The sequence below is a fragment of the Haplochromis burtoni genome, unplaced genomic scaffold, assembly GCF_018398535.1.
Source record: "Haplochromis burtoni strain Fernald_Lab_line unplaced genomic scaffold, NCSU_Asbu1 Contig_317, whole genome shotgun sequence".
Classification (NCBI taxonomy): Eukaryota; Metazoa; Chordata; class Actinopteri; order Cichliformes; family Cichlidae; genus Haplochromis; species Haplochromis burtoni.
In genome coordinates this window covers 229,653-242,445 of record NW_024582678.1, presented here as the reverse complement: position 1 = coordinate 242,445, position 12,793 = coordinate 229,653, and the positions used below count along the sequence as shown (strand labels likewise).

The following is a 12,793-nucleotide window of genomic DNA, read 5'->3' as shown; positions in this document are numbered from 1 at the left end:
ACGTGAGCAAAACCAAAGAGATGGTGGTGACCTTCTCCAGTAGGCAGAGGGATCTGGCTGCTTCAGTCACCACCACCATCCACGGGAAACCAGTGGGGGTAGTTGAGGAGTACAAATACCTGGGAACCATCTTTGACAACCTCCTGAAATTCTCTGCTAACACAGAGGAGATTCTCAGGAGGTGCCACCAACAGCTATACCTCCTTAGGAAACTCAACTCCTTTGGAGTCATCATGATGACTTTTTACTATGCCTTCCTGGAAAGCATCATGGCCTTCTCCATCACCTGCTGGTTCCACTCCCTCAGCCTTCAGAACAGGAACAGACTGCATCAGTGTGCTCTAAAATCATTGGCCTGCCTGTCAGAACTCTGGCACAGGTTTTCAGCCAACAGGCCCTTAGACAGGCAGCTAAAAATCATCAACGACCCCTCTCATATTCTTCACCCCGCATTTCAATGGCTCCCCTCTGGGCGACGCCTCCACTGCATTTCCTGCAGGACTGAGAGGAGGAGAGCCACCTTTGTCCTCAAAGCCACTCTGCTTTTTAACTCCAGCCGATAAGATCATTTCCCACACCAGAAACATAAACTACACTCTTCTTATACTACAGACACTTTATTCACTTTTAGTCACATTAGTTATTTATTCACCTTTCAGTCACTTTAATTTTAAAACTATGTAATTTTAAAACTGTGTATATACTGTATATTCTGTGTGTATTTATCTCACTCTTATTGCCTGCTTATGCCCTGTCCTTATCTTCAACGTCATGCTGCTCTGTTGTATCTTAATTGCCTGTTGGGGATAATTAAAGTCTTTCTGATTCTGATTAAGATATAATGTTAATGCTATTTGTGAAAATACCCAAGATCCCAACATATCACTATTCTATCAGTATAATAAAGACATATTTATTCTGTTATGATCTTGCTAACTCTAATTTTCACAAAGCATTTTGGGCCACTTGATAAGGTTTTTTGTTTAATTGTTTAAGTTAATGTGTTAAGTACAAACAGCCTCCTATATAGCAACTTTTCAGTGGCAGAAAAAAAAAATACTGATTACTAGGTAAACTTCAATTTGCAGCATGTATAACATTCAGAACAAAATACTGCAAAATACTACTGTATAGTTTTTCTGTTTTCTAAAGCATCTAAACAGTTTTCTTCTTTTATTTTACTTTCTTAAGGTTGTTGACCCTCAAGATAAGTGTAGATATGGAACATGTATATTTTGTGTGGGTACCTGTTGAGTCTCTCTAGGACAGAGTCGTCTGCCAATGAGATTTCATCCATGAGGAAGACATCTCCCTCCTTCATGGCTTGTACCAAGGGCCCATCATGCCACTCAAACAGTCTGCCGTCCTCCCCGTCATTCTACACAGACATGCACAAATATTTAGTTTAGTTTAGACGTTTGTGCTTCTACACTACTAACCAGGATTTTCTTTATAATGTATCAACATCAACACAAGTCCAATTTAATAATAAGAATTTACAGAAATGCATCACTCACACACACACACACACACACACACACACACACACACACACACACACACACACACACATATATAGTTTACTTTCTAAGTTAACTAACTAACTAACCAATCCGCCCACCCCAGTTGACATGATGGGGGCAAGAATCTTTCCACTTTTTGAATGAGATGAACAACAGATTCAGATGAACAACTTTCAGTACTGTGCAGAACATATTTTCCCTCCACATTTTGAATATCACTAGCGGCCCCAGTGAGGACTTATCACTACCTGATGTGTATGTCTGACAGGCCGGAGTCCTCCCAGGAAATCAGATGTCTCCATGTGGAGGTGACAGTTGACTGAAAAGAACTTCAGTCCAGCCAAAGCAGCAAACAGCTGACAGATGGTGGTCTTTCCACATCTGGTGAAGGAGCAGGAGCACATACAAAACACATGACATTAGACATTTATGAATAGAAAAAAAATAAATAAAAACAACGTATATGCACAGTAAACATGAAGACATGACTCTCACAAATCTGTACATTATGGGGTTGCTATAGCTCAGGAGTTAGAGCTGATCAATCAAGATCCTGAACCCCCAAGATGCTCCCCAATGTGTTCAGTGGATGAATGTGTGTAAATGTAAGATAGAAAGCACTTAAGTGTAGGAACAGAAACTGACTGGAGTTGCACTTTCAGACTGACTCAATTTACTTGGAGTTCAAAAACTACCTGGTATGTCGGTATATCATCTAATGGAAAGCATATGTGAGAACCCTAAAACCGGTTCTAGTGGCTCAGCATGGGGAAAAGAATCACAAGTTATTTCCATCCTCTACACTATGAGTACACTGTTTATGTTTCTTTATATTATAGACTATAAAGTTTGTATGAAGGTTGAATTCAGTGAATTAATCAAAGCATCGTCATCTCTGCTACACCTGATGTATATCAAATTATGACCATGGGCCCCACAGCCACACACTAGTCTGTACTTTGAATCCATCACAGTAGAGTCTTTTAAATAACACGATTAGTCTACCTTTGGTTGTTATACACCACACTTCGCAATATGAAAATAGGATCATCTTTCGTGTATTAGGCCTATAGGAATGTGAAATAGCAAGTCCCCTCAAATTTGTTCAAGCGAATATAACAAGTCTGTTTTGAAAATTTGAGTAGAAAGTTCAGATATTTATTTAACCTCCTGAGAGTTTAGTATTTTGGTCTAGACAACCCAAAATGTGATGTCCACATATGTGGACGCCAGGTCCTAGGAAGTTAAAAATATAGAGTGTAAAAGTAAAAGGTTGTCAGAAAAAAAAAATACTCTAGCACAGATACCTAAAAATTATACTCAATTAGAGTTAAAGTATTTCATTACTTCCCAGATATTAAGAATAATATCGTAATATTACCCCGTGTTTCCTACAAGCAGGACAGACTCGCCAAATCGCAGCGCTCGACCGAGGAGCACAGCCAGTCTCCTCATGTCCTGTGTCCACACCACATGTCGGAACTCCTCTGGGACTCCAGCAATGCTGTCGATGAAGGGACCTGTTGAGATCATCAAACAACACGACACTGTGTTGATCACGAGTTTAGTTAAAACGACTTTTTTGTGTTCTAATATAATAAGCACAGTACAACAGTAGTCGCCTCAAGGCAGCGGTCGCTGTGATTTGGCGCTACCCATGTACACAATACTGGTTACAGGCTTTCAACATCATACTTAACTCTGTTCACTGTATCTGAATTCTAAATGTCAGTGCATGAAGCAGATGCTGCAGATGTTAAGCAAGTGTATATTACAGTGACACCTGCCATTGTTTTTACAAACAGATAAAATCAGCAATGTTAAGTATTCCATGTCAACTAAAATGTTAACAGTTAACATTGAAACCTGAGAGAAAGTGCATGCAAGTTGAGTGCTGCTATCATTAAAGTAATGTAAGCAGACTAAACACTCACTAAATACTAGTGCAAAGTAAGGAAAGTGTCAATGGAAAATTGTACTTAGTAGTCAGTATAGTCTTATAATGATATAAGACCCAGGAAAACCGAGTTAACGATAAAAACGATAACAAAATAACGCTGAAAACCGATAAAAACCCTGAAAACCACACATTTCACACCTGAGCCTCAACTCTCCAAACGACTCACGGACCAGTACCGGTCCGAGGCCCGGGGGTTGGGGACCGCTGTTTTAGAGTACATCTCTTAACAGAAAGTATCATCATCGGGGGCGATCGTGGCCCAAGAGTTGGGAGTTCGCCTTGTAATCGGAAGGTTGCCGGTTCGAGCCCTGGCTTGGACAGTCTCGGTCGTTGTGTCCTTGGGCAAGACACTTCACCCGTTGCCTACTGGTGGTGGTCAGAGGGCCCGGTGGCGCCAGTGTCCGGCAGCCTCGCCTCTGTCAGTGCGCCCCAGGGTGGCTGTGGCTACAATGTAGCTTGCCATCACCAGTGTGTGAATGTGTGTGTGAATGGGTGGATGACTGGATATGTAAAGCGCTTTGGGGTCCTTAGGGACTAGAAAAGTGCTATATAAATACAGGCCATTTACAGGCCATTTTGGTGATGAAAATGTCATGCAATACGTGACTCACTGAACTGGCTGGCAACCTGTTTCTGAGAGAACAGATATTCCGGGTTCACCGTTCGTTTGAAGTGCTTCTCCAGGATGGACAGGATGATGACCTCTTCTTCAGGTTTTCTCACACGTCCTGCCAGAAGCATATACCCTGTCGGGGAGTGAAAATTTCAATTTAGGGTCTCTGTGTGGAAGTGATTTAATGGGTTGTTTAATGAGCCTCACCATCATCTGCTAAATGCTGCAGCCAGTCCCGAGAGGCCTCTGCCTGTTCCTCCAGCCTGTAGCGGTCCGCCCAACGGAAAAGATCTCTAAGGGTGATGAAGCCCTGTTTGCCTGCAAACACTGAGGATCCTTTGCGCAAGGACTGTAGAACAATTAGTCAGGATCAACGAGAACAGGCAAGCAATAGAAAGATACGAGTAGACGCGAGAGACAGTGCAACACTTACCTGAAGGTCTTGCATGACTTTCACTAGCTTGGTGCAGTAAGATGGGGGAAGGCTGCATCTCTGATGAAGGATGATCTCCAGCTCTGCACTGGGAAGCTCATCAAAGTGTAGCTCCACAAAGCGATTCCTAAAAGCCCTGGAGAGCACCTAGATAGTGTTGCATAGAATATATATATGTATGATGAATACACACGTTCTGCCAACTTTTTTGTGTGTGTGTGTTTTTTTCATAAAAAGGCCTGTCCGTACCTTTATGATCATGTAAAATCTTCATGATTTCTATCCAAATAATATTTCACTTCACAGCTACTTTATCCATCTTCCTAAGCTAAAGGAATGCTATACCTTTCTACCACCGTAGAGACCAGGGGGATTCTGGGTAGCAAACAGCATGAACCTGGGGTGAGCACTGATGACTTCCTGAGTTTCAGCCATAAAGAGTTCTCTGTTGTCGTCCAACAATCTGTTGAGGGCCTCCAGAACATCAGTGGGGGCCAGGTTCAGCTCATCTAGGATGATCCAGTAGCCTTTCCTCATAGCATCAATAAGAACGCCTTAATCAAAGACAAATAAAATTAGCCATGTGGACTGGGGCCGAGCTACTTCACATTAGCAGTTAAGGTAATTAACTGTGATTCTCATTTATTAGCAATTTTTATTCTCTGACAGTTTCCCAAATGGTTTGGATGCTTTGTGAAATAGAAAGGCTTGATTTTTATTTACATTATTCAGCTTTTTCAGAGGAGATCTTGAGGGAAGATCTATAGTAAGCCTCTGGATACAGTCCAACCTCACACGTGTTGCACAAATTTACAGTCTTTTGTTACCTCGTTTCAGTTTTTTTCCCTTTTACATGTTGCTTCCATCAGATTCAAAATGACGAAGTATATAAATGTCTCAATTTCAACATCTGTTACCTTTCTTCCATTTTACAATAAATATAGTTTTAAATTATGAAACTAAGTGTTGTTTGTTTTTTGTTCACACTTCATTTTATTAAGCGTTACTTAAAAAACTGGGTATTTACATACAGAGAAAACCTTTCAAGTTTTCAATGCATTGATTTTTTTTCCTCTTTTGCAAGTCACATGACTGCTTCGCTCTTCATTGCTGTGAGTTACTCTTTACAGGACAACATAATGCAGCTTCTTATTTTTTTTTGCACAAAACACTGCCATTGGGACAGGGAACAGAGTCGATAGGCGTTTATCTTTCCTAGTCTTACTGACCATTACAAGTCGCATTTAACTATACAGCGATTTATTCTGCTCACTTTAAGCTCCTTCTGTCCCATATTCTCTGCCAATTAAGAATCCCCATTTAACCCTACATGCATATGTTTGGACTGCACGAGGAAGCTTGAGTAACTAGACAAAAACCATGCAGGCACGGGGAGCATGAAAAAGCTGATTCCCTAGAGAAAAGCCCCAGGAGTCTTGTAACACTATTTTAAATGCTCATACCCTCTTTAAACACCAGCTTGCCCCGGTCATCTGATGAGTAACAGCCAATGTACTCCTGGACATCGGTGTGCTCATGGTTGTTGATTCTCACACACTGGTTCCCGGTGGCAGCAGCGAGCCACCTGATCAAACTGGTCTTCCCCACAGATGTCTCTCCCTGGATCAGCACTGGGTGAGTCCTGTAAAGCCAAAGCAACATTCGTGACGTTATTTCCTGACTGTATGAAATTAACCTTAAGAGCAGCTAAGTGGTGAAGGACCTCTGAGTTATAAACAAAACCAAACAAAATGCTTTGAACCTTTTCTGTTTGTGACAACAGAATACATTGAAGAAGATGGAGTCAGACTCAGGAACTTTGTGCTGTGAGGCAACACTACCAACTACTGGCAGCCTCCTGTTGCACACATATTGTTCACATTTGTTGCAGAAGCCTGTAACAAACTGGTATGATTTTCAACTCAAAAATCTTTATAGTTGTGATATGCACTGGCCCCAAAATTCTAAAAGTAAGAAGTGATGTCCTCACCATTCACATTTAAGTCTGGCATGTTAATGTTGCGTAGGAGCAGAAAGGAATAGACAAATGTATCCCTTTGGAGAAACACAGGAAAGCTGATGGCTGAATCACAGCTCTTTCTTTCCACTGTTATAAAAACATCAAAGCCTCCTGTTTGGTAGGCCACTGACTGCAGGGCAATTCAGTCCAACCACAGATTTGTCCTGATGCACTCTGGTGCATCATTTACTGAAGGGCCTGAATTAGCTCTGTCAACATGAATATCTAGAGATTTATAGATGAAACCATTGATTCAGGGGGGAACATTGTACAAGGGGTCAGATTGGGTGATAGCTCACCCTGCAGACACCACTCTGGCAAGGTCGCGAAGGTTCAGCTTGACTGAGGGAGTGAGAATGTAGCTGGGGTCGAGACCTGGTTCCATCTCCCCCTGGGAAACCCAATAGCCTTCCATTTCAACACAGGGTCGGCCTGAGGGTGCCGGAATGGACTGTAGGAAACACAGTGCACAAACATTTTACAGAAAGGTTGCATATAATTATGCCTCCGTATCACTTCGCCCTAAACTGGTAAATGATAGCACGTTTCTACTCTGAGCACTCAAAGTGTTTTATACAACTTGCCTCATTCAGCCATTCACACAAGCACTTTTTGCTTTGAGTGCTACATCTATCTAACATTCACACGTTCATATCTTGCCCAAAGATATTTGGCATGCATGTCTTGTATCAGGGATCAAACCACAAAGCTTCTACTTAGTAGATGGCCTGCTCTACCTCCTGAGCTAAAAATGAAACATTTTTCACATTGAAAGCTTATTAGAAAAGAGAAAGAGCACATATGAAGTGTGTTGAAAGTGATAACGTCTTTGGTTTGTGGTATCTTCATCTAAGATTGTTTTATGCATACACACACACTTTTTGGGGTTTTCTCATCATTTTTTTTAAAGCACCTCTGATAAGATCTTACTTGTTTCAGACACTTTGTGTTTCCCATCAGGATGTGCTGACACACCAGTTTCTGGACCACAGGGTGGGAGCTTCTGTCCAGCTGAGTGAGGAAGCTCAGGCAGAACCCCTGCACACAAGACGCAGTTGAAGAACAGGTATAACAAGTACAAAAACATCAAGCCTTCAAATACTAAAATAATAACAATAATGATTAAAAAACACAGGGCATTAAACAAAACTGACCATTCTCAATATGACTACTTATAAATAAGAGATCTGGTTCCCACCTCATAAAGTGAGCGCTGCACGTTGTTACAGGGGTTTAGCGCCACATACTTCAGGGCCCTGCACAGAGTCCGCAGACTGTAGTGGGGTCTGTGGCCCCTTCCATCCACCAGACGTGAGCTTGCTTCCTTTCGTACTGTCAGATAAAAGCTGCAAAGAAATACATTTGACAAATAAGCCATTCAAAAGGTAGTGTAAACCTACAGCTCACACACACTTACATATATATCCTATCCTAAAGCTAAAAGTGTCAGAAGCCGAGGGTGAAAAAACAACAATAAAATGTAACAGCAAGCTTGTAACGCAAGCACCTATGGCAGTTTGATTATGATGCAAGTAACTAACCCAAAATGAGTAAGGATGTTTGTTTGATGACTGCACTAAAAACACAAAAGGCAAACACGCTCTTGAAACTACACTCTACCTATTCGAGTCTACAATACATCAGGCTGCATATAGCATCAACAAAGAAGGTATATTGTTGGATGGTGTACAAAAGAAATACACTCGTTCAGCAACGTCTTTAAAAAAAAAAAAACGATCTTTTAAAAGTTCAAGCATTTATAAGAGCCAACCTTATAATGCCACTGATGACACTTCGATGTGGATTTAAGCACTTGAGGTAATCTGAAATCAGGATCCTCAGGTCAGCTTCATTCTCCAGCTCCTCCACATACAGCTCAGTAAACCTAAGCGATACATACAGAGGTTTAGAAATGAAGCATTGTTCCCATTTTGGAATTAATTCTTGTATAATAAAGGAAGGAAAATGGAACATTTGATCAAAAACATACACATGCTTACTTAGATTTAAAAATATTTGTATAGAAATATACACATAATATATAAAAACAAATACTTTTCGATCAGTCGAGCATTATGCCTGTGGCATAAAGCTTCTTGCGTAGTCTGCAGCGCTGCATAGTCTCACCTGTTTCTGAGGCCCAGAGGCAGGTTCCTCTTCCCAACATCAGTAGCTGGGTTCATACAGGCAAAAAGCCGGAAGTCTGGGTGGCGTACTAGGGGCTCTACTCAAAAAAAACAACAATAAAATTACAGAGTTCTAACTTTGGAAGTATTTAATGAAGGCTTTCAAAAGGGAGCAAGGTAATGGCAGTCCTCACCGGTGTCTCCACGATCCAGCAGTACTAGAGATCTGGTGTTGCCCTCAAGAAGTCCACTCAGACACTCGAGGGTCTCTGCTGCTGCCAAGTTGATCTCATCCAGCAGGATCCAGTGGCCCTTCTTCACTGCCTGAGCTAATGTTCCCTATAAAGCAAAACACACACAGGTAAGGGTTACCACGCTCGGATCCCCGAACATATGTGTGGTTATTTTTTAAGTCTTTACCTCCACAAAGGCAAAGACCATGGCTGTCTCACAGGCCCTAATCTGCTGCTGGGTCTGATTAAGTTTTGAAGCCAGTGCCTCCCACTGCTCCTGCAACAAAGCAGCTGCACGGACACAAACACGCACATGCAGGAAAACGTCAGTGTTTTACTCTAACACAGCCGGTGTAACCATCTAGTAATTCTGGAGCAGTACCATCTGATTTCTCTTGCAGCTCCTTAGTGAGAGCAGACTTGCAGACGTGGTCCATGAGTTTAAGCAGATCCTGCCAACGCTTGCCTCTGAAGCAAGTTTGCACGTGACCGAGGAAGGTCAGGTTCTGCTTTCTCGAGTAGGTCTGGGAGAACAGGTCCTCGAAGGCCTCACGCAGAGGGAGCAGGATCTGCTTTATGTCCACTGGCTTGTACCTGTTATTTAAAAGAAAAAAAAAAGGAAAAAAGTTTAAGCTAAGACGAAATCATCAAAAGAAATTACTGGGACGTTTTGGGTTTTTTTTTACTACTTAATAGAGTTTGGCACCAAAGTGTTACCAAAAGAATGACTTAAGACCAGTGGAAAAGATTTATTTTTTTATTTTCACAATTTGGGTTTTGTTCTTTGCTACAACTAAAAGATTGATGTATCCATTTGTATTGAGAATATGACACTGATTTAAGCTCTGGTCCATCCAGTTTTTTCCTTGATAACCTGCAATAACCCATAGTGACATTCCACTTCAAGAAGCCAAACCTGAGAGAGGTCAAGCAGGTTGTCAAGGCAAGTAGAAGTACCTCAGCACCAGGTCCAAGTGGAGTCTCCTACATTGTCTACATCAAGTGCCCCAGACTCCATCAAGGTTAGCTGGAGGATAGGAAAAGTTGCACAGCAGTGGAAATATGAAGAAGATGTCACTGAACAATTTGGAATCGCCTCACTCCTCGACTTTGAGGGGAAGATATACTTTAGCTTTGTTGCCAGATACATGGAATCCCTTTTAAGCAATCCATATATCGACACTGCTTCAGCGCTCCATGGGTATTAGATCATCGATCAGACAGGAAATGTCATTTAGCTTATCCAGGAGGGAAATGCTGACCTTGCAGTTCTGCGATTTGACCTTGCCAATGCTCATGGGACAGTCTCACACAAACTGGTGGAAAGCACACTCGTTCAACACATATTCAAGACAAGATCAGAAACCAGATTGTGGACTATTACAGCTGCTTCAGTTACAGTAAAGACAGCTGGACCAGTAACATCTGCTTTCTATGGGCTAGATTAGGGAATAATCATTGGGTGTACCCTCTCAGAGATTTTGTTTATTTTGACCATGAATACGCTTGGCCCCACTTTGGGCCCCCAATGAGGGCTTTCATGGACAATCTGACAGTGATCACAATATTGACTCCTGGGATAAAATAGATCCATCAAGGTCTCAAACACCTGATCAACTGGGTATAGATGGACTTTATGACAACCAGGTTCTGATCTCTAGTTGTGTAGAAGGGCAACATATGCACTAGGAGAAGTCCAAATTCAATCAATACCTGGGAAGCCAATTAAGAGGAAAGGCCTGGATGTATTAGCATGGCATCCCGCCGTAACTCCACTTTCCACTGGTGGTTTACCATGTCCCACCATTGTGGTGGGGGCCTTTGAGAAGATTATCAAGCTCCTGCACAGGTGGGTTGGGTTTTTTCCTGCAGTCTAACACTGCAAGCAGCCTTTCGAAGGAATTCATGGATATTCAGGCAAGTGCTGTTGCTGTAGAGAGAGTCTCTTTGGCTAGCATAGAGGTGAGGAAAAGCTGGAGGTGGAGGGCTCAGGAGGGTGCTGATCAGGTGGAAAAGTGGCTGTGACACAGCCAGCTGGTGGGGACAGTTGCAATAGGATGGGCAGGACCTGGCAGCACCCCAAGAACTCAACATGTCAGTTAGCCCAGAAAGAAATCCAAGCATGGGGGGAGAAGGATGCAGGATGGTTGGGATGAAAAGCAAGGAATATGGACTAGATGGGCGCAGGCAATAGACCAGAACATCTTGTGTTCAGGACTATTGGAAGGTCAAATCAAATCAAGGTTCAGTGAGTGAACGATGCCCTCCCAAACCTAACCAACCTTTCCTCCTGGGGCCCGGCAGAGAACTGAAAATTATTAGCACATGTGTTAAGCTGTTAGCTCTGGGAGAAGGGTGTTATTAGTGGCACCCTGACTAGGTGCTGAGAGTTATTACAGAAGATATCAGCAGATCTCTCAACAGGTTACACTAGGCAACAACGCACTATTGTTTTTGTCAAGGCTAGAGAAAAAAGAAACAGGATACAAGAGGACTTCTGACAACAGCTCAGGCCTGGCAGTTGGAAGGCTAACCTAGGGTGACAGCTCGAATTCCCTGACACAGTAGTTGTGACAACCAGGCCTGACATATCGAGGCAGGTGGTCCTGCTGGAACTGACTGTACCCTTAGAAGAATGCATTGGAGAGGTATTTAAGAGGAAGAGAGCCAAGTATGAGGAGCTACTCCATTGATGTCAGCTGTCAAGGTTTTGCTAGCCAGTCTATCTACTAGGTCGTCAAATTACTTGAGATCAGAGGACTGCACAGCAAGAGAGCCATCTTGCACATCACCAATATACCTGAGAGGCCATCAAGATATGTGTGAAAAGGCAGGACCCATGGACAACACAATTTATTTAGACACAAGCTGGGGACTAACCATGCTAGCTAGGTCATCAGGGTGAGGATGTACAAACATGAAAGTCCTGAAAGACCCAGTGACAACCCATTATATCACTGATGATGTATCTAGGACACACTGTAGGGTGTGCATTAATAGACTTTGAGATACCTCTACAACTCCAGTCAAGAGCCGGTTACTCTTCATCATACATAATGCAAAGACACTATCAGTAGTCTTCATGGATCAGTAGAAAAACTACTGGAGGGACTTAATCAGATGACTGTTGTTGTGAATTGCAGCTATTTACAGTGCTATGATAAAACATTTTTCCACTTCGTGACTTTTTTTTAGCATATTTGTAATACTTGGATGTTTCATAGCTTAAAAAAAAAAAGTAATATTAGAGAACGATAACCTGAGTAAATATTGCATTCTTAAATTACGATTTCATTTACGAAGGGGAAATGAGCTATCCAAGCAATAACAATAATAACAATAACAATAACCGGTTTTATCGGCTGGACGTTACGGCCCCTTCGGTGGCTCAGGCTGTCCTTTCTGCTGGGTCTACCACTCACTAAGGATGTGGTGGTCCCGTTCCGGTTCGGTGGCTGCTCGGCGGGGCGTGTATATATGTCCCATACTTATGTGTTGTACCGAGTGAATCGACTGAAGGGGAACGATTAGTTATGTCTATAACTTCTGTTCCCTGAAGGAGAGGAACGAGGTACAACACAGGGTGGCCCCACTGAGCAGTTGGCTCGGTGAAGAGCGGCTATCGAACTGAGGGATGACTGTGATGACAGCGGCTATATGTGCGGGCGGGGCCGTGCGCGTGTCATCACACGTCATCTGCCGTAAAGGCGTGAATAAAGGTTTCTTCAGCCAGGACACGCGAGGGCGTGATATCCCATACTTATGTGTTGTACCTCGTTCCTCTCCTTCAGGGAACAGAAGTTATAGACATAACTAATCGTTTCTAGCGACCCAAAGCGCTTTACAATTCCACTATTCATTCACTCACTGGTGGAGGCAGCTACA

At 42.6% G+C, this 12,793-nt stretch overlaps 1 protein-coding gene across 5 annotated transcripts in view; it reads right to left on the bottom strand.

Moving 5' to 3' along the window:
• The window catches only part of mdn1 (midasin AAA ATPase 1), a 67,368-nt gene that overhangs the window by 34,051 nt on the left and 20,524 nt on the right, over positions 1-12,793 (bottom strand). For all 5 annotated transcript variants that reach the window (XM_005942110.3, XM_042228302.1, XM_014340000.2 and 2 more), the window contains 16 exons: positions 9,291-9,502; positions 9,096-9,199; positions 8,870-9,014; positions 8,677-8,773; positions 8,321-8,434; positions 7,748-7,895; positions 7,480-7,587; positions 6,849-7,000; positions 5,993-6,171; positions 4,875-5,083; positions 4,530-4,676; positions 4,304-4,445; positions 4,095-4,229; positions 2,905-3,043; positions 1,772-1,904; positions 1,248-1,378 (listed from right to left, as the gene is read on the bottom strand). In XM_005942110.3, coding sequence (XP_005942172.1) covers positions 1,248-1,378; positions 1,772-1,904; positions 2,905-3,043; positions 4,095-4,229; positions 4,304-4,445; positions 4,530-4,676; positions 4,875-5,083; positions 5,993-6,171; positions 6,849-7,000; positions 7,480-7,587; positions 7,748-7,895; positions 8,321-8,434; positions 8,677-8,773; positions 8,870-9,014; positions 9,096-9,199; positions 9,291-9,502 — 2,295 coding nt within the window. The remainder of the gene's footprint in view (positions 1-1,247; positions 1,379-1,771; positions 1,905-2,904; positions 3,044-4,094; positions 4,230-4,303; positions 4,446-4,529; positions 4,677-4,874; positions 5,084-5,992; positions 6,172-6,848; positions 7,001-7,479; positions 7,588-7,747; positions 7,896-8,320; positions 8,435-8,676; positions 8,774-8,869; positions 9,015-9,095; positions 9,200-9,290; positions 9,503-12,793) is intronic.